At 43.0% G+C, this 27,472-nt stretch overlaps 1 protein-coding gene across 3 annotated transcripts in view; it reads right to left on the bottom strand.

Annotated features, from left to right (window-relative positions):
* The window catches only part of TXLNG (taxilin gamma), an 83,264-nt gene that overhangs the window by 29,390 nt on the left and 26,402 nt on the right, over nucleotides 1-27,472 (bottom strand). For all 3 annotated transcript variants that reach the window (XM_077296291.1, XM_077296290.1, XM_077296289.1), the window contains exon 2: nucleotides 1,579-1,849. In XM_077296291.1, the coding sequence (XP_077152406.1) occupies nucleotides 1,579-1,843 (265 nt within the window). In that variant the 5' untranslated portion in view covers nucleotides 1,844-1,849. The remainder of the gene's footprint in view (nucleotides 1-1,578; nucleotides 1,850-27,472) is intronic.

Below are 27,472 nucleotides of genomic sequence, written 5' to 3'. Positions count from 1 at the left end.
CATTTTCTGTAAGTCTTCACAAGGTTGCCACACACTGTTGTTGGTATGTTGGCCCATTCCTCCATGCAGATCTCCTCTAGAGCAGTGATGTTTTTGGCTTTTCGCTTGGCAACACGGACTTTCAACTCCCTCCAAAGGTTTTCTATAGGGTTGAGATCTGGAGACTGGCTAGGCCACTCCAGGACCTTGAAATGCTTCTTACGAAGCCACTCCTTCGTTGCCCTGGCGGTGTGCTTTGGATCATTGTCATGTTGAAAGACCCAGCCACGTTTCATCTTCAATGCCCTTGCTGATGGAAGGAGGTTTGCACTCAAAATCTCACGATACATGGCCCCATTCATTCTTTCATGTACCCGGATCAGTCGTCCTGGCCCCTTTGCAGAGAAACAGCCCCAAAGCATGATGTTTCCACCACCATGCTTTACAGTAGGTATGGTGTTTGATGGATGCAACTCAGTATTCTTTTTCCTCCAAACACGACAAGTTGTGTTTCTACCAAACAGTTCCAGTTTGGTTTCATCAGACCATAGGACATTCTCCCAAAACTCCTCTGGATCATCCAAATGCTCTCTAGCAAACTTCAGACGGGCCCGGACATGTACTGGCTTAAGCAGTGGGACACGTCTGGCACTGCAGGATCTGAGTCCATGGTGGCGTAGTGTGTTACTTATGGTAGGCCTTGTTACATTGGTCCCAGCTCTCTGCAGTTCATTCACTAGGTCCCCCCGCGTGGTTCTGGGATTTTTGCTCACCATTCTTGTGATCATTCTGACCCCACGGGGTGGGATTTTGCGTGGAGCCCCAGATCGAGGGAGATTATCAGTGGTCTTGAATGTCTTCCATTTTCTAATTATTGCTCCCACTGTTGATTTCTTCACTCCAAGCTGGTTGGCTATTGCAGATTCAGTCTTCCCAGCCTGGTGCAGGGCTACAATTTTGTTTCTGGTGTCCTTTGACAGCTCTTTGGTCTTCACCATAGTGGAGTTTGGAGTCAGACTGTTTGAGGGTGTGCACAGGTGTCTTTTTATACTGATAAGTTTAAACAGGTGCCATTACCACAGGTAGTGAGTGGAGGAAAGAGGAGACTCTTAAAGAAGAAGTTACAGGTCTGTGAGAGCCAGAAATCTTGATTGTTTGTTAATGACCAAATACTTATTTTCCACCAGAATATGCAAATAAAATGATAAAAAAAACAGACAATGTGATTTTCTGGATTTTTTTTTCTCAGTTTGTCTCCCATAGTTGAGGTCTACCTATGATGTAAATTACAGACGCCTCTCATCTTTTTAAGTGGTGGAACTTGCACTATTGCTGACTGACTAAATACTTTTTTGCCCCACTGTATACCATTCATATTTTCAGTATTTATCACTATGGAATTTGCTGCTCATTTCACATTTCTCAATTGCAATGGCTTAAGTTTGTGGAAAAAAAAATCTGCCTCTATTTTGATATGATAATTGGCAGTATGTGTTTCACTCCCTATAGACGTCATTCTAGAGCATGGAAATGGGGTTTGTAGTCTAATGCGTTACACTATATTGTTGCGGAGGCCGGTAACTGCTATATGACTCATACCCAGGGTTTTCTCTTTATTATTCTCACTTCCTGAGTCTTGTTGACCATCTGGCGGTCCCAGTCTGGCGTCTTCTCTTCCAGGGGTTTCCTCACGGGATGCTTTAACCAAGAAGTTTGACATCACGTTGTCTTCAAGGTTTGTGCTCTGTCTTTTCTCTAGACATCGGGAACTGGAAAGGTCTTTTCCATTCTCCATAGATAAAGACAACCTGGCGCTCACCAAGAGGTCAGAGCTCTCTGCAGTCTTTAATTCACTTTCACCCATCACAATCTAAGAAAGGAAACACATTGAGAAGGAAACAGAATAAATGAAGCGCAACGATCTATAGTAACATTATTTTGTGAATTTGTATGAAGTCAAGATTGGGAAAAATAATGATCTGCACAAATATTAACAATACTATATAGAGAGCAGTATTTCCGCAAGGATTCACTCTTTACTCAAACCCACTCAGGGTTAGACACCATACTTAATTACTTCTTTTACTTGCATATATAACCCCATTAATTCTGCAGCGCTTTACAATCATTGCTGTCCCCATTGGGGCTCACAATCTGTATTCTCTATCACTGTCTGTGGGAGGAAACCGGAGAACCCGGAGGAAATCTGTGTAGAACACCGGGAGAACATACAAACTCCTAGCAGATGTTGTCTTTGGTGGGATTTGAACCAAGGATCCCTGTACTGAAGGCTACAGTGCTAACCACTGAGCCTCTGTGAACTTGTAATTATAATCCAAGATGTGAGAGAGCTAATGCAATGTATCACAAACACTACCTCATCAACACTAAGTATGTTGGAGGAACGTACTTTAATATGTAAATCATGTTGTATAAGAATCCATGCACCCTTCCAGTCTTTACCCAAACCCGCCAGAAAGACCGATTAGAAAAAATGGTTACTAAAGCAGTATGCAGTTTTACCACAATCAACGTGGTTTTGGAAGGCTTCTTTAGATCCAAAAGTGTTTTCTTTTTATATGAAACTGCTGTCTTAAGACTATAATCACACATTGCGTTTTTTTGTTTTTTTTTCTGCAGGCAAAACCTGCTCTCTTGGAAGTAAAGACGATGCTTACAAAAAGCAGGCTTTGCTGCATTTTTTATTGTCCCTTGTGCATGCTGATAAAGATTAGATCCCCCCCCCCACCCCCACAAAAAAAAATACATGACAAAACTTCCCTAGATTTCTGCATTAACCCCTTTACCCCCAAGGGTGGTTTGCACGTTAATGACCAGGCCAATTTTTACAATTCTGACCACTGTCCCTTTATGAGGTTATAACTCTGGAACGCTTCAATGGATCACGGTGATTCTGACATTGTTTTCTCGTGACATATTGTACTTCATGATAGTGGTAAAATTTCTTTGATATTACCTGCGTTTATTTGTGGAAAAACAGAAATTTGGTGAAAATTTTGAAAATTTTGCAATTTTCCAACTTTGAATTTTTATGCAATTAAATCACAGAGATATGTCCCACATGTCTACTTTACATCAGCACAATTTTGGAATCAACATTTTTTTTTGTTAGGGAGTTATAAGGGTTAAAAGTTCACCAGCAATTTCTCATTTTTACAACACTATTTTTTTTTTTTTAGGGACCACATCTCATTTGAAGTCATTTTGAGGGGTCTATATGATAGAAAATACCCAAGTGTGACACCATTCTAAAAACTGCACCCCTCAAGGTGCTCAAAACCACATTCAAGAAGTTTATTAACCCTTCAGGTGTTTCACAGGAATTTTTGGAATGTTTAAATAAAAATGAACATTTAACTTTTTTTCACAAAAAATTTACTTCAGCTCCAATTTGTTTTATTTTACCAAGGGTAACAGGAGAACATGGACCCCAAAAGTTGTTGTACAATTTGTCCTGAGTACGCCAATACCCCATATGTGGGGGTAAACCACTGTTTGGGCGCATTGCAAAACTCGGAAGCGAAGGAGCGCCATTTGACTTTTCAATGCAAAATTGACTGGAATTGAGATGGGACGCCATGTTGCGTTTGGAGAGCCCCTGATGTGCCTAAACATTGAAACCCCCCCACAAGTGACACCATTTTGGAAAGTAGACCCCCTAAGGAACTTATCTAGATGTGTGGTGAGCACTTTGACCCATTAAGTGATTCACTGAAGTTTATAATGCAGAGCCGTAAAAATAAAAAATCATATTTTTTCACAAAATTGATCTTTTCGCCCCCTATTTTTTATTTTCCCAAGAGTAAGAGAAGAAATTGGACCCCAAAAGTTGTTGTCCAATTTGTCCTGAGTATGCTGATACCCCATATGTGGAGGTAAACCACTGTTTGGGCGCATGGGACAGCTCAGAAGGGAAGGAGCGCAGTTTGACTTTTCAATGCAAAATTGACAGGAATTGAGATGGGACGCCATGTTGCGTTTGGAGAGCCACTGATGTGCCTAAACATTGAAACCCCCCACAAGTGACACCATTTTGGAAAGTAGACCCCCTAAGGAACTTATCTAGATGTGTTTTGAGAGCTTTGAACCCCCAAGTGTTTCACTACAGTATACAGTACAGTATAACGCAGAGCCGTGAAAATAAAAATTATTTTTTTTTTTCACAAAAATTATTTTTTAGCCCCCAGTTTTGTATTTTTCCAAGGGTAACAGTTGAAAATGGACCCCAAAAGTTGTTGTCCAATTTGTCCTGAGTACGCTGATACCCCATATGTGGGGGGAACTACCGTTTGAGCGTATGGCAGAGCGCGGAAGTGAAGGAGCATCATTTGGAATGCAGACTTAGATAGATTGGTCTGCAGAGCCCCTAATGTACCTAAACAGTAGAAACCCCATATTGGAAACTAGACTCCCCAAGGAACTTATCTAGATGTGTTGTGAGAACTTTGAACCCCCAAATGTTGTACTACAGTTTATAACGCAGAGCCGTGAAAATAAAAATTCTTTTTTTTTCCCACAAAAATTTTTTAGCGCCCAGTTTTGTATTTTCCCAAGGGTAACAGGAGAAATTGGACCCCAAAAGTTGTTGTCCAATGTGTCCCGAGTTCGCCGATACCCCATATGTTGGGGTAAACCCCTGTTTGGGTGCACGGGAGAGCTTGGAAGGGAAGGAGCACTGTTTTACTTTTTCAACGCAGAATTGGCTGGAATTGAGATCGGACGCCATGTCGCGTTTGGAGAGCCCCTGATGTGCCGAAACAGTGGAAACCCCCCAATTATAACTGAAACCCTAATCCAAACACACCCCTAACCCTAATCCCAACGGTAACCCTAACCACACCCCTAACCCTAATCCCAACCCTATTCCCAACCGTAAATGTAATCCAAACCCTAACCCTAACTTTAGCCCCAACCCTAACCCTAACTTTAGCCCCAACCCTTACTGTAGCCTTAACCCTAGCTCCAATCCTAACCCTAATGGGAAAATGGAAATAAATAATTTTTTTTTATTTTTTAATTTTTCTCTAACTAAGGAGGTGATGAAGGGGGGTTTGATTTACTTTTTTAGTGGGTTTTTTAGCGGATTTTTATGATTGGCAGCCGTCACACACTGAAAGATGCTGTTTACTGCAAAAAATATTTTTTGCGCTACCACATTTTAAGAGCTATAATTTTTCCATATTTTGGTCCACAGAGTCATGTGAGGTCTTGTTTTTTGCAGGACGAGCGGACGTTTTTATTGGTAACATTTTCGGGCATGTGACATTTTTTGATCGCTTTTTATTCCGATTTTTGTGAGGCAGCATGACCAAAAACCAGCTATTCATTAATTTCTTTTGGGGGAGGCGTTTACACCGTTCCGCGTTTGGTAAAATGGATAAAGCAGTTTTATTCTTCGGGTCAGTACGATTACAGCGATACCTCATTTATATAATTTTTTTATGTTTTGGTGCTTTTATACGATAAAAACTACTTTATAGAAAAAAAAATAATTTTTGCATCGCTTTATTCTGAGGACTATAACTTTTTTATCTTTTCTTTGATGACGCTGTATGGCGGCTCGTTTTTTGCAGGACAAGATGATGTTTTCAGCGGTACCAAGAAGTAGAAAGAACAGCGCTCCAACCGGGTGTTATTATCCAAACAAGAGAGTCTTTATTCCAGCCATGGTAAAATAGCAACGTTTCGGCCGAACATCAGGCCTTTTTCAAGCGGTACCATGGTTATTTATATCCGTCTTTTTGATCGCGTGTTATTCCACTTTTTGTTTGGCGGTATGATAATAAAGCGTTGTTTTTTGCCTCGTTTTTCTTTACGGTGTTCACTGAAGGGGTTAACTAGTGGGACAGTTGTATAGGTCGGGTCGTTACGGACGCGGCGATACTAAATATGTGTATTTTTATTGTTTTTTTTATTTAGATAAAGAAATGTATTTATAGGAACTATATATATATATATATATATATATATATAGTTATATATAGTTATATAGTTATATATATAGATATATATATATATAGATATATATATATATAGATATATATATATATAGATATATATATATATAGATATATATATATAGATATATATATATATAGATATATATATATATATATATATATATATATATATATATAGATAGATATATATATATATATAGATAGATAGATATATATATATATATATATATAGATAGATATATATATATATAGATAGATAGATATATATATATATATATAGATAGATAGATAGATAGATAGATATATATATATATATATATATATATATATATATATATATATATATATATATATATATATATATATATATATATATATATATATATATATATATATATATCCATGTAGAAAAGAAGAAAAGTCGGACCGCACCAACAGTCTGCAGAAAGTATGGTGGGAAACCGCTCACCTGCACTTAGCTGGCCATAGTCTCCAATCCTGGGTGCCGAGCTCCACGGAAGAAAACCAGTGATGAATATCGATGAAGATGGAAGAAGGAACGCACTCACAGGAGGTCCAATGCAGGTAACTTTTATTGAAACGTGTGATACATCTTCACGGCCGGGGGTGCTGGAAGGGGAGTGTGGCTGTGCTAGTCCAGCACTTGTTGCTTTCTATGGGTGAAAAAACGCTGAAAGAAGTGACATGCTGCAGTGAAAAATGCAGCAGTCTTCCAATTCAGTCAGGAAACAGAAAATATATGAGTTCACGAGATTTCTGAAATTTCGTAGCTTTTGCTAGTACTGTAAAACGCAGCTTAAAATTTTCATAAAAAACTACAGCAAAAAACGCAACGTGAACATAGCATTAGGTTATGTTCACACTGGGCGTTTGGTTGCTTTTTTATGCTAATTTTCAGCTGCTTTTTTACAGTACCAGCAAAGCCTATGAGATTTCAGAAATCTCATGCACACACATTTTTTTGTCATCAGGATTTTGTGCTTTACAGCATTTTTTTTGACATGGAGCATGTCACTTCTTTCAGCGTTTTCCACCCATTGACTTGAATGGATGGTGAAAAACCGCTGTGAATACGCAAGTTGACTTTTTTGCAGCGTATTTGCTGCAGAAAAGTCAAGGACCGCTGGATGTGACAGTCTGCTCCGCTACCTCTAGATGGCAGGCTGCATGATGCATCCATACAGCCTGTCATCCAGCAGAGCAGACCTGAACCCCATTCACTTGAATGGGGGGCCTGACAATACAGTGTGTGACACGCTGTCACATGCATGACAGCGCAGCAAACAACGCTTCTGATCGGCGGGGAAATCCTCCCCGCCTGTCAGAGAGCCGCGGCTCCCACGCTGTCAGAAGACAGCGGGAGCGCTCAGCTGTGATCGGAGGTGTACAGTTTACCTACGGTCACTGGTGTCAGCTAATGGGACAACTGCTCCCATCATCTGACACCTACAGTCTCTAATAACAGCGAGAGCAGGAGCGACTGATTGGAGTATCCAGCAGTTGCTCCTGTGCTGTAAATAAATTTAAAAAAACACATGCGTAGGTTCCCCACTTTTTATAACAATCCAGGCAAAACTCACAGTTGAGGGCTGCAACCCTCAGCTGTCAGCAAGACTGGATATCAAGAATAGAGGGGTCCACATTGCCGTATTTTTTAAATTAAAGGGAACCTGTCACCCCCCCAGGGCATTTTTAAGTATAACAGCCACCTTCAGCAGCACTAAAAGGCTGCATTCTGTGAAGGTGGCTCTTATGTTTCTTATCCCTAGGAACGCAGAAATACAGACTTTTATAAATTGCCCGTGATATCTCTATTGTGCGCCGGAGGTATGTTTTCTCCCCTGGTGTCAACCGCCTCAAAGCCGTCAATCATCTCCCTCTTGCGTCTGTGTTCCCCACCTCCTGTGTTCCTGTTACGTGCCCGGCGACTGCACTCTGCCAACATTTCTCGGGCAAAAAAAAAATAAAACTACAGAACATACAGTACATACTTACCAAACACCTAGTCCCCGAAGCCCTCGATTCTCCTGTAATAAAAACATAATAAACCAACCTATACTAGAGAGGTTACTTTTAGTTCATTCACTCACCGGCAACGCTGTGTGAGAAAATTCCCATGCAGCATTGCCATACAGTGAGAGAATGAACTAAAGTAACCTCTTCAGTGATGCACTGCTGGAGCCATTGTCTCATGTCAGTGTATCACTGGAGGCCCTATAGAGCAGTGACATCACCCGAAGTCACTGTTCTATAGGGGAGATTGTCGTGGGACACTCGTTATTAATTGGACTACGTCGGACAGGGAGTATACGGTAGGTTTATTTTTATTTTTTGCAGGAGATCGATGGCTTTGGAGAATTAGATGTGATTGTAAGTATGGTGATATTAAGAATAGTAAAATACTTTTTTCTGGCTGTGTTTTTTTTTTTTTTTTAACTTTTTCACTACTACTAATCACTAAGATTAGTAATGAATAGGTGTCTTATTGACACCTCTCCATTACTAACCGGGTTTGATGTCACCTTACTATACAAAGGTGATATTAACCCCTTATTACCCCATATGCCACCAACACAGGGCAGTGGGAAGAGAGGCAAAGAATTGGTGCATCTTAGTCTACGTTCACATTAGCGTTCGGCGCCGCAACGTTGGGCGCCGCCGCATGCGTCATGCGCCCCTATATTTAACATGGGGGCGCATGGACATGCGTTGTGCTGCGTTTTGCGACGCATGCGTTTTTTTGGCCGCAAGTGTTGGGCGCAGATAACGCAACAAGTTGCATTTTTTTTGCGTCCAACTTTTGGCAAAAAAGGACGCATGCGTCGCAAAACGCACCGTTTTAGCGTGCGTTTTTGTTTGCGTTGTGCGTTGCGTCGCCGACGCTGCAGCGCACAACGCAAATGTGAACGTAGCCTTAGAGATGCACCATTTTTGTGGAGGCTGTGTGCTAGTGCTTGTAGCCGGGGGGCAATATCCATGGCCCCTTCCTAGGCTATGAATATCAAACAGCTGTATGCGTAGTCTTTCTGGCTATTAATTATAGGGGGACCCCATGTCATTTTTTTTGGGGGGACCCCTATTTTAATAGCCAGTAAAGGCTATGCAGGCAGCTGTGGGCTGATATTCATAACCTGGGAACATTAACCCCTTCCTAGGCTATAAACATTGGCCCCCAGTTGCTGGCTTTCCCACTCTGGACTTGAAAATTGCGCGGGAGCCCACGCAGTTCTTTTTTTTTTTTTTTAAATTAAACAGATATTGCGTCTAAGGCCGAGTCACACTTCCGAGAAACTCGCACGAGTCTCGCACCTCAATACCAGCCACTGCCGCCAGCACTCGGGACGGAGTGTGCGGCTGCATGTATTTCTATGCAGCTCAACACTCGGAACCGAGTGCCGGCTGCAGTGCCGGGTATTGAGGTGCGAGACTCATGCCAGTTTCTCGCAAGTGTGACCCCGGCCAACGCAGAGTGTGTGTGTGGGGTGTGTGTGTGTGTATTTAACTATGTACCATTTTATATTTATTACTAAACATCGGGCTTTGTATTATCTATCGATATATCTACAGTACAGAGCAAAAATTTGGACACACCTCATTTAAAGATTTTTCTGTATTTTCATGACTGAAAATTGTAAATTCACAGTGAAGGCATCAAAACTATGAATTAACACATGTGGAATGATATACCTAACAAAAAAGTGTGAAACAACTGAAATTGTGTCTTATATTCTAGGTTCTTCAAAGTAGCCACCTTTTGCTTTGATGACTGCCTTGCACACTCTTGGCATTCTCTTGATGAGCTTCAAGAGGTAGTCACCAGAAATGGTTTTCACTTCAGGTGTGCCCTGTCAGGTTTAATAAGTGGGATTTCTTGCCTTATAAATGGGGTTGGGACCATCAGTTGTGTTGTGCAGAAGTCTGGTGGATACACAGCTGATAGTCCTACTGAATAGACTGTTAGAATTTGTATTATGGCAAGAAAAAAAAACAGCCAAGTAAAGAAAAACAAGTGGCCATCATTACTTTAAGAAATGAAGGTCAGTCAGTCCAAAAGATTGGGAAAACTTTGAAAGTGTCCCCAAGTGCAGATGCAAAAACCATCAAGCGCTACATAGAAACTGGCTCACATGAGGACCGCCCCAGGAAAGGAAGACCAAGAGTTAGCTCTGCCTCTGAGGATAAGTTTATCCGAGTCACCAGCCTCAGAAATCGCAGGTTAACAGCAGCTCAGATTAGAGACCAGGTCAATGCCACACAGAGTTCTAGCAGCAGACACATCTCTACAACTGTTAAGAGGAGACTTTGTGCAGCAGGCCTTTGTGGTAAAATAGCTGCTAGGAAACCACTGCTAAGGACAGGCAACAAGCAGAAGAGACTTGCTTGGACTAAAGAACACAAGGAATGGACATTAGACCAGTGGAAATCTGTGCTCTGGTCTGATGAGTCCAAATTTGAGATGTTTGGTTCCAACCACCGTGTCTTTGTGTGACGCAGAAAAGGTGAACGGATGGACTCTACATGCCTGGTTCCCACCGTGAAGCATGGAGGAGGAGGTGTGATGGTGCTTTGCTGGTGACACTTTTGGGGATTTATTCAAAATTGAAGGCATACTAAACCAGCATGGCTACCACAGCATCTTGCAGCGGCATGCTATTCCATCCGGTTTGCGTTTAGTTGGACTATCATTTCTTTTTCAACAGGAAAATGACCCCAAACACACCTCCAGGCTGTGTAAGGGCTATATGACCAAGAAGGAGAGTGATGCGGTACTACGCCAGATGACCTGGCCTCCACAGTCACCAGACCTGAACCCAATCGAGATGGTTTGGGGTGAGCTGGACCGCAGAGTGAAGGTAAAAGGGCCAACAAGTGCTAAGCATCTCTGGGAACTCCTTCAAGATTGTTGGAAGACCATTTCCGGTTACTACATCTTGAAGCTCATCAAGAGAATGCCAAGAGTATGCAAAGCAGTCATCAAAGCAAAAGGTGGCTACTTTGAAGAACCTATAATATAAGACATAACAAAAAAGTGTGAAACAACCCAACTTAAGTATATAATTCCACATGTGTTAATTCATAGTTTTGATGCCTTCAGTGTGAATGTACAATTTTCATAGTCATGAAAATACAGAAAAATCTTTAAATGAGAAGGGGTGTCCAAACTTTTGGTCTGTACTGTATATATGTACATGCAGCGCCCCAGAGTCCTGGTCGTTGCAGTACTGTGGCTCCGCCACTAAGGGGAGCTATGGTACGTCTGATGGCACTGAAGGAGTTAATCTGACCAGGTATCACAGACACCAATACATTTCACAGCCGGGCCACCAGGGGGAGCTAAGGGTTCTATTCATTAGGCCACTCCTCACATACTGGTAAAACTGGGGGTCAGGCAGGAAGTTAGAACAGAAAGCTGACTGGGTTGGAACCAGGCAACACCTTGTGGCAGAGGGTGTTGTGGGAGAAGATTCGGTAGGGTCCCTGTCAGGGGTGGGATCCTGACAGAGGCCTGGCAACTTGAGCGAACGTAACGGGACCGTGCCTGCTCAGTATAGCGGCGGTGCCCAAGGAGGGATTGGAAGCGAGATAGATTGTGCTGAGTGAGAAACGAGATCAAAGCAAGAAGGAGAATACCAGTAGGAGTCGTGCTGTGAGACCGAGGCAACATCCTACTGAGGCGCACAACCGGCGGCCGGAACGCCGAGGGAGTATTACAATATTCAGCTTCAGGCAATACTCTAAACCAGCGGCAGGACAGTCAGTCTAAGGCGGGCTGTCTCACCTAAATCACCTATGCAGTCTTGGGGGGCAACCTGCGGAGAGGGGCGACTCTAGGGTCCCGGAAGAGCTCCGAGCCTACCCGTCATACGGGTGCCGTCCTAACCGTAACATCTGGGAGGGACGGAGGATTAGCAGAACATCATCTAATCGAGTTGTGAGGGAACTTAAGAAACGGACACAACAGTTGTGGGGACTTTCCGTAAGCACAGCAGGGAAGGACCGCAACACCTAGCGCTAGAAGGAAGGCACAGATTTCCACCTGCTAAGAGAACTCTAGAGGTGCCATTGGACCGGCCGGACTTGCGCAGCCTGGTTATCCGGATTCCGGACTGAGGACCCAGAGATCTTCAGTAAAGAGGTAAAGAGACTGCAACCTGGTGTCCTCGTTATTTGTTACAACCTACACTGCACCGCAACATCACCATCTACATCTAATCACTGTACGCCCCTCGGCAGGGTCACGGACCGGGCCTAGCCACCGTGACAACCCCAGAGCAGAGACTCAGAGGCCCGGTACCGGGTACCCCTCGGCCCTGCGGCAGTGGAGGCGCTACATACATACTGGGGGGGGGGGGGGAATAAAACCCTTCTGCAGCTACGTGCCACATGCACTGCAGCATAATCCGCATATGTACGGTGTTAATAATACATGTACTTTATGTTATCCTGATCGTATAGAAAAAAAAAAAAAAACATTTGAAAATGGCCCCCGCTGTGTCTGAGCAGTAGCAGCTATCTGTGCATATAGAGGTGGTCCGATAGCTGCCACTGCGCAGGCGGCGCCATCTTGGAGGAGGAAATGTTTTTTTCTCTAGCAAGATGGTGCCGGCGCAATAAATAGCAGCCAACAGCGATCACCTCTATATATACTTATAGCGGCGCGGCATTTTCAAATGGATATATATACACACACACATACATATACATATATATATATATATCTATCCATCCCGATTCTAACGCATCGGGTATTCTAGAATATGCATGTAAGTATGTATATAGCAGCCACATAGTACATAGCACAGGCCACGTAGTATATAGAAGCCATGTAGCATATAGCAGACAAATACTACGTGGCCTGTGCTATATACCATGTGGCTGCTATATACATACATACATATTGTAGAATGCTCGATGCGTTAATACAGGCCACGCAGTATATAACAATGGCCACGCAGTATATAACACAGCCCACGTACTATATAACACAGCCCACGCAGTATATAGCAGCCATGCAGTATATAACACAGGTGACGTAGTATATAACACAGGCCACTAACACAGGCCACGCAGTATATTACACAGGGCACGTAGTATATAGCACAGCCCACGCAGTATATAACAGCCCACGCAGTATATAACACAGCCCACATAGTATATAACACAGGCCACGCAGTATATAACACAGGGCACGTAATATATAGCACAGCCCACGCAATATATAACACTGCCAATGCCGTATATAACACTGCCCACGTAGTATATAGCAGCCATGTAGTATATACCACTGCCCACGTAGTATATAGCAGCCATGTAGTATATAACACTGCCCACGTAGTGTATAGCAGCCATGTAGTATATAACACTGCCCACGTAGTGTATAGCAGCCATGTAGTATATAACGCAGCCCACAAAGTATCTAACACAGCCCACGCAGTATTTAGCAGTGTGGGCACCATATCCCTGTTAAAAAAAATTATTAAAATAAAAAATAGTTATATACTCACCCGCCGGGATCCAGCGAAGCTCTGGCGATGCGCGCGCGGCTGCCATCTTCCGTTCCCAGGATGCATTGCGAAATTACCCAGATGTCTTAGCGGTCTCGCGAGAGCCTGCTAAGTCTTCTGGGTAATTTCGCAATGTATCTCTGGGAACGGAAGATGGCGGCAGGCGCGAGCGCATCGTCGGACTACATAAGGTGAGAATAGCAGGTTTTTTGTTTTTTTATTATTTTTAACATTACATCTTTTTACTATTGATGCTGCATAGGCAGCATCAATAGTAAAAAGTTGGGGACACACAGGGTTAATAGCAGCAGTAACGGAGTGCGTTACCCGCGGCATAACGTAGTCCGTTACCGCTGGCATTAACCCTGTGTGAGCGGTGACTGGAAAGGAGTACGGAGCGGGCGCTGACGGCTGGGGAGTAGGGAGGGACTAATCGGACTGTGTCCGTCGCTGATTGGTCGCGGCAGCCAGGACAGGCAGCTGGCGAGACCAATCAGCGACGCGGGATTTCCGTAACGGAAGTTGCCGACAGAAAGACGGAAGTACCCCTTAGACAATTAGAGAGAAAAATATAAATAAATATATATATATATATATATATATATATATATATATATATATATATATATATATATATATATATATATATATATATATATATATATATATATATATATATATATATATACACACATACACATATATACACACATACATATACACATACACACACATACATATTCAAAATATAATCAGGATAACTTCAACCACATTAATTATAAACACGATAATTATGCGCTTATACTGCAGCTCCGTTGCCACGGTTGGCACCTGCCTGCAGAATTTTTTTTTTTCTTTTTATCAGTATGTATACAGGGGTTGGACAAAATAATGTAAACACCTAACGTTTTGGCATCATAATCTTCGAACATGTGATAAACATGCAAACCGTGACATATGGTAATATTTTGTAGTAGATTATTTGTGTTATGTGATATGTGAATGTAAATTAACTGTTTGTTTTGCATAATTGTAAGAACATTGATGAAAACCTGATACCAATGGCAGACCTCTCGGATTGTCAAAGAGGCCAAATTGTTGGTGCTCGTATGGCAGGCGCTAGTGTAACAGAAAGTGCCCGATTGCTTGGCGTGTCAAGAGGTACTGCCTCCAAAGTAATTACTGCGTTTGAAAGAGAAGGAAAAAAGTCCGCAGCAAAGCACAGGTCTGGCCGAAAGTCAAAGTTGACTGAGAGAGACCGTCGGACTCTAAAGCGAATTGTGAGAGAGGATCGCAAGACCACGGCTCCGAAAATCACTGCTGAGCTCAATGAACACCTACAGAACCCAGTTTCCACGAAAACTTCGTTGGGAGCTGCACAAATCTGGATTCCACGGAAGAGCTGCAATTAGAAAACCGCTGCTCTCAATGACAAATGTTTCCAAGCGTTTAAAGTGGTGTAGAAACCTCCAGAATTGGTCCCTCGAGCTGTGGAAACATGTGATATTCTCAGACGAATCATCGTTTACCCTATTTCCGACCTCTGGCTGAGTGTACGTTTGGAGACAGCCGAAAGAAGCATTCCATCCAGACTGCCTTCTCCCAACCGTAAAACATGGCGGAGGTTCTGTGATGATCTGGGGTGCTATTTCGTGGAGATCCGCCGGGCTAATGATATCCCTTCATGGAAGAATTAACAGCCGAGATTATTTAGGCATTTTGGGCAACCAAGTGCATGCAATGGTTCAAGCACTGTTCCCGGAGGGGAACGCCATCTTTCAGGATGATAATGCACCAATTCATACAGCTAGAATCGTTAACGCATGGCACAAGGAGCATTCTAATGAAGTTAAGCATCTCATCTGGCCCCCACAATCCCCAGACCTCAACATTATTGAGCATTTATGGTCGATTTTAGAGATTCAAGTTAGACGTCGATTTCCGCCACCATCGTCGCTCAAAGAACTGGATGGTGTTTTAACTGCAGAATGGGCTAAAATTCCTTTGGACAGAATTCACACCTTGTATGAATCCATACCTTGGAGAATTGAGGCTGTAATCGCCGCAAAAGGTGGACCTACACCATATTAAACTAACTTTTGTTGATGTTTGCAGGCGTTTCCATTATTTTGTCCAACCCCTGTATATTCATCATGTTAACTAGGGGACAGGTCACAGAGATCATGTGCGGATGTAATGTAGACATGTGGGAAATGTTACTTAAGTATTTTGTGTGACATCTGCGTGATTTAAGGGCAAGAAAATTCAAAGTTGGAAAATTCAAAATTTTCAAAGTTTTCGCCAAATTTTCATTTTTTTTCACAATTGAATGCATGTAATATCAAAGAAATTTTACCACTAACATGAAGTACAATATGTCACAAGAAAACAATCTCAGAATCACCGAGATCCATTGAAGCGTTCCAGAGTTATTAAATCAAAGGGACAGTGGTCAGAATTGTAAAATATGGACTAGTCATTAACATGCAAACCACCCTCGGGGGTAAAGGGGTTAAACAACAACTACAAGACGGATTTCATGAAGCAAGCTATAATTTTAATCAGTGTAACAGCATGGACCTGACAGTGACTGTGGGGTCCCTTTAAGGGGTTAAAAGGTGATTTGTTTTGTTATTTTACCCCCTGTAGTGCAACTGGCAGGATTTTTACAGTTTTGACAGGTCTAAACAAAGGTTTAAGCACAGTATAAATACACACCATCAAGCTAAGAGAAAAAAAATGCTTATAAACAACCAGAAATAGAATACTCCAGTGATCTGCAGCCAAGGCCCTGTACTACTAATGGGTACCAAGTCCTAAATCCCAAAAAATAAATAAATGTTAACCACATGTGCCTTGCATGAAGTAGAATCTCAAATGCAATTTCCTTCATAAAATGATGCCAAAAGCCCAAGGAGAGAAAGAAGAGGTGATAGAAAGAGAATGGTGAATTATGACGTATTTGAAGATGATCAACTAAAGTCACTTAAGAAAATGCCCGCATTTTTGTATGTACCGTAGTTAAACTATGGCTATGGCTATATCTGCTGTGGATTTTGAGCTGGCCACGCAAAAGAAATAACTAACGGCTGAAAGCTTGTTCAGTAGACAGATATTTCCACAGACTATTATAAATGTACATGTTTCACTGGGCGGACAATAAGGTGCTACCAGAACACACCTGCAGGAGCAATTTATCAGGCATGTTGAAATCCAACATGTCCAACACATCCCTGCCAGTAGTCATTTGTGAGCATGCCTAGCACACAGCGTGCACAAAGCCTCTGAACACCAGCGGTTTCTGGAGCTTGCGCAGACCGAAAGTGAAACTGGGGATGTAACCCCAACTTCAGTGCCCAAGGAGCTGGCTGTCACTATGCAGGTGTGGGATTTCCTATGACAGGGCCGTGACGTTGGAGCCGTTCAGAAGAAATAAGGTACCGTAGTTAATGAAAAGGAGACTGGGGATGATGGCAGAATCAATAACTGAAAACACAGCAATGCTTATTTACATGGGGTGACCTATTTGAAAAGGAATGAAAGTATTAAAAGAAGCACTACTCATCAAAGTTCTTATCCTCTTAATCTATTGCAGTCATCATATTATATAGCATTCTGTACTTACAATTGCTCATTTTGCCTTTCTACCCAGTTAATCTCTTTTCTGCTCTATGTAGAAACAGGAAGTCTCTTCCCCGCATTAATCATTTCCATCTTCAACTCCTGACCCAGCTGCTCTGCGTCTCCCTCTGCCATAGACTTTTGCTGTCCCTTATGACTCATATATTAAATCAGCCTGTTGATCCAATCATAATTAAGGTGCTGTCAACAATCATGAAATCCGTCCGTAACACCTATTGCTTATAAAAAGCAGTGTAACAGAAATAGCACAAACTCATCTATAGTATAAAATATTATTTTATTATGACAATTAAAATTTACCACTTAAGTTTTACAAACTTTCCCTATGTACCTCAGACGTGAGGGACCTGCAGGTTACTAGTTACATCACATTCAGTAAATGCGCAATAAATCCGGTCACAACAAGTATTGCATTATTGCTTAACAATGGTGGCCTGATATTGGCCCACACTGAATGCACAGCCCGGATATAGCGTCTATTGAACTGGCTAATTAACAATGAAACTCCCAACTATCGCAGTACTGGACATGCACTATTACCATAAAGCCCTCATAAATATATGGGAAAGACTAATGTACAAATGCCAGGTAAGGAGATCAGGTAAGCCACTGCAATACTTACTGAGCGTGTAACAAGTGCCCGGTCCCTCTGCCCCGACGCGCGTTTCGTCCTCTTCTTCAGGGGGCGAAGAAGAGGACGAAACGCGCGTCGGGGCAGAGGGACCGGGCACTTGTTACACGCTCAGTAAGTATTGCAGTGGCTTACCTGATCTCCTTACCTGGCATTTGTACATTAGTCTTTCCCATATAGGGCTTTATGGTAATAGTGCATGTCCAGTACTGCGATAGTTGGGAGTTTCATTGTTAATTAGCCAGTTCAATAGACGCTATATCCGGGCTGTGCATTCAGTGTGGGCCAATATCAGGCCACCATTGTTAAGCAATAATGCAATACTTGTTGTGACCGGATTTATTGCGCATTTACTGAATGTGATGTAACTAGTAACCTGCAGGTCCCTCACGTCTGAGGTACATAGGGAAAGTTTGTAAAACTTAAGTGGTAAATTTTAATTATCACCCTTATGACTCATGCAGGAAAAATGGACCTCCTGTTTCTCCACAGAGCTTAGAAGGGTTCAGCTAGTCAGTTTTTAATCACATGATCTCATAGACCTAATGGAAAAAAGAAAAATTAGCTGGGTAGAAAGGCAAAATGGGCAATTGTAAGTGCACAGTGGTGTATAAGATGATGACTGCAATATATTAAGAGGATAAACACTTTGTAAGGGTTGCTTCTTTAAGTATGGGGGATATAAAAAAAAAAAAAAAAACCCAACAACAATTAGAGGAATAAGTATGATTATTTTAGGCTAGATGGCTGTCATAGCTGATTGGGGAATGAAAACAAGATCAAAGGTTGCATTCAAAGTCCGAGCATTCCCAGAAATCAACCAGAGAAGGGCATGTTAGAAAATGCAGTTAGCATAATGTCAAATTTTGCTGAGTATTTGCAAGTAAAAACAGATACCCACAGGCACGTACAAGTTCACTGAAAGCGCTCAGAGCTAGTAAATGACCCTGATGAAGACAAGGATAAAAAACTGCAATGTCATACATGCTGCTGGGGCTCTCACATTTCATTAGGTCACCCTTGTATGAAGAGAAGAACAGGGAATAAAGCAGAACTGAGTCATCCCGATTGCAACATGCGGACCAGCTCACAGAGCAAGATCTGGCTTAGGCAATCACCAGACAGGACCTCAAACATGAACCAAGCTTTCTGCACTCCGTATACTGCTAATAAAATATGCTTTAGCACACTACTGCACATAGTAAAAAGCAAAAGCTACCAATCAGGGTTAGAATGTGTGTACACGCTAAGGATTAATAGCAGAAAATTATGCTGCTGTGTTGGCAGGAACAACACTTAAAGCAAAATATGTTTTGTTTTTTTAACATGCGTTTTTGTATGGGTGAAATCTTCAGCAAAAACAACTAAAGAATTGACATGTTGCAGATTTATGTCTGCTGCTAATCTGCAAGGAAAAAATAAGCAACGTGTGCTCCAGACTTGTAGAATCTCAGTCACTTTCTTGGTACTAGGTAATCTCTCAGGATTTGTGAAAAAACGGAGCAGAAATCGTAAGGTATTGCATACAGTAGTACATGTGGTTACATCAAGAACCCATAAACCTGTGTGCTGTTTGAGCTGGAACGTTGGCTTTGAGAGCATGGACTGCACCCATGAGTGGAGGGCAATACATGGTCACATTTTAGCACTGTATGTACGATACTAAGCAAGTCTCGCCTTTAGGAGTCCTCGGAAAAGTACGCCTTTATGTTTCTCACTATGCATATTTGTATGTTGCCTACAAGATTATGGAGAGTCTCATGAAGCGTCAATAATAATAATAATAATAATCAGGTTCAAAATTACGCAATCTAAAAAAACGGGATCCCTCCCGAAAAATGTTCATTTGTTAGAAGTTTTATCAAGTTACAAAAATAAATTATGGAAGTATTATGGAACGTAGAAGACAATAACCTTTGTATTGGATATACAAAGCCAGTCCTGCTTTTACAGTAACACGCTAGAAGCAATAAAGTGTCAACAGCATATAATTATTATTATTAGAATACTGGGTGACGCTAATTGGAGGGTGGAAACTGAAGAGCGTTAGGCCAGAAATAAGACTGTAACCCGGTTAAGTCGTCCTCCTTTCACACAAGTACAGTAATTGCATATTACTTCCATAGTTTTATCCTCTGGTTACTCATGAAGACTTGCCAATCAAAACACCATTTCATCTTCTGGTCTGGGATTCTTTTCCTTATATAATTATATTACAGTATATGCTAAACTGTAAATATGGCCCAAACAGTATATACAATATACGGTACATGTGTATGCAGTGGCATGTGAAAGTTTGGGCACCCTTGGTAAAAATTACTCTTATTCTGAACAGTTAAGAAAGTTGAAAATGAAATGATCTCTAAAAGGCCTAAATTTAGGTTGTCTGCTACTTTTACGTTGATGGCCTATCATTAGGATAGGCCGTTTGTGATGGTGTGATATGCTATGTGGGTATCATTTTGTGTATATTTCTATTTTACTTATTTTCATCTCTCCACAGGGTCAGTGAATAATGTTGTTTGCTAATATGCTAATGACATGTTGACCTAGCTTGTTGAAACAATGAGCCCCTGCGACCCACCCCCCTAACCTGTGAATGGGGAGGTGAGACACAGACCAGTCTTGTTTGGAACTATGAAGTGAACACAGCACATCAGAGAGAGAAAGAAGGGAATATGGACTGTTATCCTCTGTGCTGGATTGTTGGACTGTTGTATCCTCAGTGTAGTGGATTATATGGACCTTTCGTGTTTTTGCCTAAATAAAGGTTCTGGAATTGTTCACTATTCTCTTGCTCTGTTGATTGTGTGATACCGGAGAAGGAACCTGTGACAACTGGTGGCAGCGGTGGGATCAACAGAGCGTAACCTAATGGAGAACCACACACAGAGTGAGTACAGAAATTGGACTGTATCCAGTTTACAGGAGAGAGCCAGAGACTTGGGCCTGAACTACCAGGGACTGACTAAAGAGGCCTTAATTGACCTACTGGTGGGTGCCAGCCCGGCCACCTCCTCCCATATGTCTGAAGGACGAGCACTGGAGACAAGGACCCCCACCCCAAAAAGCCAGTGGGTGGTGTGGTACAAAGAAGAGATGGCGGTTCTGGGCCCAGACGTCTCTCAGGAGTACAAGGAGGAGGCTGCCCGCCGGGCACAGTGGAGACAAGTAGCAATGGAGCTTGAAAGAGGGAGTAACACAATGTGGAATGTAAACCAAACGAGCCGGGAGCCTGTACGGATCACCCGGACAGAGTTTAAGCCATTTGATGAGGCTTCCGGAGATGTGGAGGGTTCTTCAAGGACTTTGAGCAGCAGTATGCTGTGATGGAGGTGCCCCACTCTGGCTGGATGCGTTTGTTAGTGGGACTCCTGAACGGTAGCCTGGCGGAGGCTTACCGAACCATTGACTCACAGCGGAACCGGGATTATAACATTGTAAAGCAGACTATCCTGGATTACCATGCTATCACCCCAGACTCATATAGGGCCAAGTTCCGAGACCTCCCATGCACTACGGGGGGATCGTTTAGGATATATACACATAAGATGTCCCAGGCATGTCGGAGATGGCTGGAAGCAGAAAACGCCTTTACTGTGGAAGATGTTATACAGGCGTTCCTTATAGAACAATTTCTTGCCAAGTGCCCTGCAGAGGTACGGCAATGGGTCCGGGAGCGCACGCCGTGCACCGTGGATAGAGCTGCAGCCCTGGCCGATGAAGCCCTTACTATCCGACCGCAATGGAGGAGGCTTCTCGACAATGAACCACGGCCTTATCCCGTGTCCCGTCCCCCTCCGATTATATCTGCCCCTCCACCCAGCCGCAAGCCGATGACAATCACAGCTCACAATCCTGGGCCCCAACAGTTCCAATCACGACCTGGGGGTATCACAGAGAGGAGATGTTACGGGTGTGGGCAACCTGGACATTTGCAGTCTGGCTGTCCCTCAAGGATTCGGAGGGAGCCCCACGCAGCCCCACCTCGTCCAGTGCATCTTGTGCACTCCATCCCGCCTGAGGAAGAGCTACCACAACCCCAACCGGAGTGGACTACTGACCACGGCACCATAGATACCCCTCCTGGAGTTTATGGACTCCGGCCTTTGTCCATCAGAAATACACAGCAACGGCATTGCCACCTGCAGGATGTTTTAATTGATGGATACAAAGTGTCGGGATTTAGAGACACGGGGGCATTCCTGACTATCGCTGACCCCCGTGTGGTTCGACCCGAGGCAATTCACCAGGGCCCGGGAATTCCCATTGTCCTGGCGGGGGGTGTCCGCAAATATATACAGAGAGCTTTGGTACGTTTGGATTTTGGTTTTGGAGAAAAACTGTGTTGGATTGGAGTTATGGGAGGACTTCCTGCAGATATCCTCCTTGGAAATGACATTGGGGAGTTGCAAAGTCATTTTGTGGGAGCAGAAGGTCCGTGTGCCTCTCCTTATGAAAGAACAATCGGAGGGAGATATCGCAGATACCGTAACGCCCATCATTCCCTACGTTCTAGAGTTCAGAGACTGTCTCGCCCAGCTAGCTACCTTGGTTAATGAACATCAGCGAACGGCCCAGTCCAGTCAAAAAGCCTGGTATGACCATAAAGCCAGGACCCGGAAATTTATGGACAACAAGTGCTCATGATTATTGCAATCCTTGCCATTGTACAAGGAACTATAAACAGTGGAGCAAAGTGGACTAAAGTGAGCAGGCTAGAGGTCTGTGTAGACATAATGGTGTGCTCACTTATTATGAGGGGGGAGAGGTTGTGATGGTGTGATATGCTATGGGGGTATCATTTTGTGTATATTTCTATTTTACTTATTTTCATGGTGTTGAGTTATTTGCCATCTGATATTCTCCCCACAGTTCTGTATTGTTATCTCTCCACAGGGTCAGTGAATAATGTTGTTTGCTAATATGCTAATGACATGTTGACCTAGCTTGTTGAAACAATGAGCCCCTGCGACCCACCCCCCTAACCTGTGAATGGGAAGGTGAGACACAGACCAGTCTTGTTTGGAACTATGAAGTGAAGACAGCACATCAGAGAGAAGGGGAAGCATATGGACCTTTTTTTATCCTCTGTGTGCTGGATTGTTGGACTGTTGTATCCTCAGTGTGGTGGATTATATGGACCTTTCGTGTTTTTACCTAAATAAAGGTTCTGGAATTGTTCACTATTCTCTTGCTCTGTTGATTGTGTGATACCGGGGAAGAAACCTGTGACACCAATAATGTCTGATCAGCCTGGGTCTGACACCCCTGCCAAAAGTACTTCCTTGTTCTGGAAGTTTACTTGTAGTGGCTGCCGCAGGGTACTACATAAAAGCGCCCTATTCAAATCAATAGGAGGTGGATGTGTAGTACCTTGCAGTAGCCACTAAAAGTAAACTTCCAGCACAAAGCAAGTACTTTCAGCCACCACCAACACAGATAACAGCCGATTGGCGGGGATGACGGGTGTCGGACCCTAGCTGATCAGACATTGATGGCCTATCCTAAGGATAATCAATCAATGTAAAAGTAGTGGTCAACCACTTTAAGGATGACACATTTCCTTTGGATTTTAGGCAAAAAAAGTAATCTTTTTACAATATTAAAAATTACAAAAAGGAAAATGGGATGATGCAAAAGTTTGGGCACCCTGCATTTTCATTTTAGTAATTTTTAATATGTAAACAATGAAAAAATATATATACAGTACAGACCAAAAGTTTGGACACACCTTCTCATTTAAAGATTTTTCTGTATTTTCATGACTATTAAAATTGTACATTCACACTGAAGGCATCAAAACTATGAATTAACACATGTGGAATTATATACTTAACAAAAAAGTGTGAAACAACTGAAAATATGTCTTATATTCTAGGTTCTTCAAAGTAGCCACCTTTTGCCTTGATAGCTGCTTTGCAAACTCTTGGCATTCTCTTGATGAGCTTCAAGAGGTAGTCACCGGGAATGGTCTTCCAACAATCATGAAGGAGTTTCCAGAGATGCTTTGCACTTGTTGGCCCTTTTGCTTTCACTCTGCGGTCCAGCTCACCCCAAACCATTTAGATTGGGTTCAGGTCAGGTGACTGTGGAGGCCAGGTCATCTGGCGTAGCACCCCATCACTCTCCTTCTTGGTCATATAGCCCTTACACAGCCTGCAGGTGTGTTTGGGATCATTGTCCTGCTTAAAAATAAATGATGGTCCAACTAAACGCAAACCGGATGGAATAGCATGCCGCTGCAAGATGCTGTGGTAGCCATGCTGGTTCAGTATGCCTTCAATTTTGAATAAATCCCCAAAAGTGTCACCATCAAAGCACCCCCACACCATCACACCTCCTCCTCCATGCTTCACGGTGGGAACCAGGCATGCAGAGTCCATCCGTTCACCTTTTCTGCGTCAAAGACACTGTGGTTAGAACCAAAGATCTCAAATTTGGAGTCATCAGACCAAAGCACAGATTTCCACTGGTCTAATGTCCATTCCTTGTGTTCTTTAGCCCAAACAAGTCTCTTCTGCTTGTTGCTTGTCCTTAGCAGTGGTTTCCTAGTAGCTATTTTACCATGAAGGCCTGCTGCACAAAGTCTCCTCTTAACAGTTGTAGAGATGTGTCTGCTGCTAGAACTCTGTGTGGCATTGACCTGGTCTCTAATCTGAGCTGCTGTTAACCTGCGATTTCTGAGGCTGGTGACTCGCATAAACTTATCCTCAGAAGCAGAGGTGACTCTTGGTCTTTCTTTCCTGGGGCAGTCCTCATGTGAGCCAGTTTCTTTGTAGCGCTTGATGGTTTGTGCCACTGCACTTGGGTACACTTTCAAAGTTTTCCCAATTTTTCGGACTGACTGACCTTCATTTCTTAAAGTAATGATGGCCACTCGTTTTTCTTTACTTAGAATGTGTATTATGGCAAGAAAAAAGCAGCTAACAGTCTATTCAGTAGGACTATCAGCTGTGTATCCACCAGACTTCTGCACAACACAACTGATGGTCCCAACCCCATTTATAAGGCAAGAAATCCCACTTATTAAACCTGACAGGGCACAGCTGTGAAGTGAAAACCATTCCCGGTGACTACCTCTTGAAGCTCATCAAGAGAATGCCAAGAGTGTGCAAAGCAGTCATCAAAGCAAAAGGTGGCTACTTTGAAGAACCTAGAATATAAGACATAATTTCAGTTGTTTCACACTTTTTTGTTAAGTATATAATTCTACATGTGTTAATTCATAGTTTTGATGCCTTCAGTGTGAATTTACAATTTTCATAGTCATGAAAATACAGAAAAATCTTCAAATGAGAAGGTGTGTCCAAACTTTTGGTCTGTACTGTATATATTTTTTTTTGCATACACTACAAAGGAAATGGGTCATTTAATTTCAGCACTTTTAGAGATCATTTCATCTTCAACTTGCTTAATGGTTCACTATAACAGTAATTTTGCACAGGGGTGCCCAAACTTTTACATTCCACTATAATATGGCCTAAACGTTCGATATATTGAGAGAAGGTCACTGGTAAAATACTGGAGGGGAAATGTGTCACTAAGGATGTTACTCTCAGAGATATGAACCCAGAAGTATGCTCAAACACGTTATGTGCGGTGAGGGGTTAATCGGCCATAATAGGGCTATGTTTTGGTGAACAGCTGAAGAGTGGGTGGGAGGCTGTTTAACATATCTCCACCCCAGAGTGTGTTCCAGAAGGTAAATGTGGAGCCTCTGGACGCCTTCAGTTGAACCCTGTGTTTTGTTTGTTTTTTTTCACCCTGAGCGGGCAAACCCCGGAGCCACACACACACCACATTGTATGCCATTTTTGTTTTCTCATTATTCCCAAAGGGCCATGTTTAGTTACCTAAATAGAAACCTTAAACAAAGTGTTCCTGTGACTACCTCTGAGTAGCTGAGTGAGCCAATCTACCACAATGTGTATATAATAAGGCCTAAACAGCGAATATTTAACATAGCCCAAACGGTATACAGCTCTGGGAAATATTAAGAAACCACTGCACAGTTTTATAAAAAAAAAAATCAGCTTTTCTACATGTGCTTCTGAATAGGTAATCACCTGAACCAAATCTTATTTAACAAAGGAAAGTATAAGGCCATGTTCACACATTGCGGTTTTTACCGCGGAACCGCAGCGATTTTGCCACTGCGGGTCCGCTGCAGTTTCCATTGCGTTTACAATAACATGTAAACCTATGGAAACCGCAAACCGCTGTGCACATGCTGCAGGAAAAAACGCGCAGAAACGCAGCGGTTTACATTCCGCAGCATGTCACTTCTTTGTGCGGAACTGCAGCGTTTCTGCACCCATAGAACTCCATTGTGAGGGTCAAACCCGCAGTAAAACCCGCAGAAGAAAAAATATCTGCGGGTTTTCTGCGGTTTTGGTGTAGAAACCGCTGCAGCAGGAAGTGCGGGGAAGCGGGAGGAAGTGCGTGGGCGGAAGTGCGTGGGCGGAGTGTGACCGTCAGCATGGAGGCATGTATGTGAATGTGTGTCTGTGTATATGTGTGTGAAGTCTGTGTGTGCGTGTGTGTGCGTGTGCGTGTGTGTGTGTGTGTGTGTGTGTGTGTGTGTGTGTGTGTGTGTGTGTGTGTCCCCACGCGACGATAGTGCCACCCAATTGTGCTAAGTCGCCGTATGGGATTACTACTCCCATCCGATATTAGGATGGGAGAGTTGTCCCTGTGTCCGGCGACTTAGCACAATTGTCAGTAAAACACAAAACACATACACATACAATACACATACAATAAACGTAACATACATGACAGACATTACATACACCATATAACAGAGTATATACTCACCATACAGCACACTGGTACGCGAAGCCCTCGGTCCCCTAGGGAAAAAGTCCAAAAATAATAAAACAAATCCATACTCCCTGTCCGCAGAATCTAATAACGAGTGTCCCACGCCGATCGCCTGCTCTCCGGCGATACACTACCAGGAGCGAAGCTCCTGGCAGTGTATCGCGTACTTTACCGGAGTTCAGCGGCTCCGGTGTCTCCATTTACGGCAGTACAGCTGCGTGTGAACTTTCCCACGCAGCACTGCCGTAAAGCGAGAGTACCGGGGTTAATGAACACCAGTAAACTCTCGCGCATGCGCAGTTTACACACCGACAGGAGCCGGAGCTCCTGTCAGTGTGTTGCTGCAGCCGTGGAGAGCAGACACATCTCCGGATGTGTCTGCTCTCCATGGCAGATCGTCGTGGGACCCTCGTTGGATTTCTGCGGACAGGGCCAGGGAGTATGAATTTGGTTTGTTTTTTAATTTTTTTTTTCAGGTCGAGGGTTTTCAGATGGATTGAGCGTATAATAAAGGCTTTGTCAAAAAGTGGGTGTCTTTATTTCATTAAAATATTTTTTTCTAGTGTGTTTTTTTTAACCCTTTAATAGGATTAATAATGGATAGGCGTCTTATTGACGCCTCTCCATTATTAACCGGGCTTAATGCCACCTTACAATAGCAAGGTGGCATTAACCCCTCATTACCCCATATTCCACCGCTACACGGGAATGGGAAGAGAGGGGCTAAGTGCCGGAATTGGCGCATCTTTTTGATGCGCCTTTTCTGGGGCGGCTGCGGGCTTCTATTTGTAGCTTTGGGGGCAAATATCCATGGCCCCTTTCCTAAGCTATGAATATAAGCCCACAGCTGTCTGCGTAGCCTTTCTGGCCTAAAAATATAGGGGGAC

Source organism: Ranitomeya variabilis, chromosome 3 (genome assembly GCF_051348905.1).
Source record: "Ranitomeya variabilis isolate aRanVar5 chromosome 3, aRanVar5.hap1, whole genome shotgun sequence".
In the NCBI taxonomy this organism is placed as follows: Eukaryota; Metazoa; Chordata; class Amphibia; order Anura; family Dendrobatidae; genus Ranitomeya; species Ranitomeya variabilis.
This window is presented reverse-complemented; position numbering and strand designations above follow the sequence as displayed.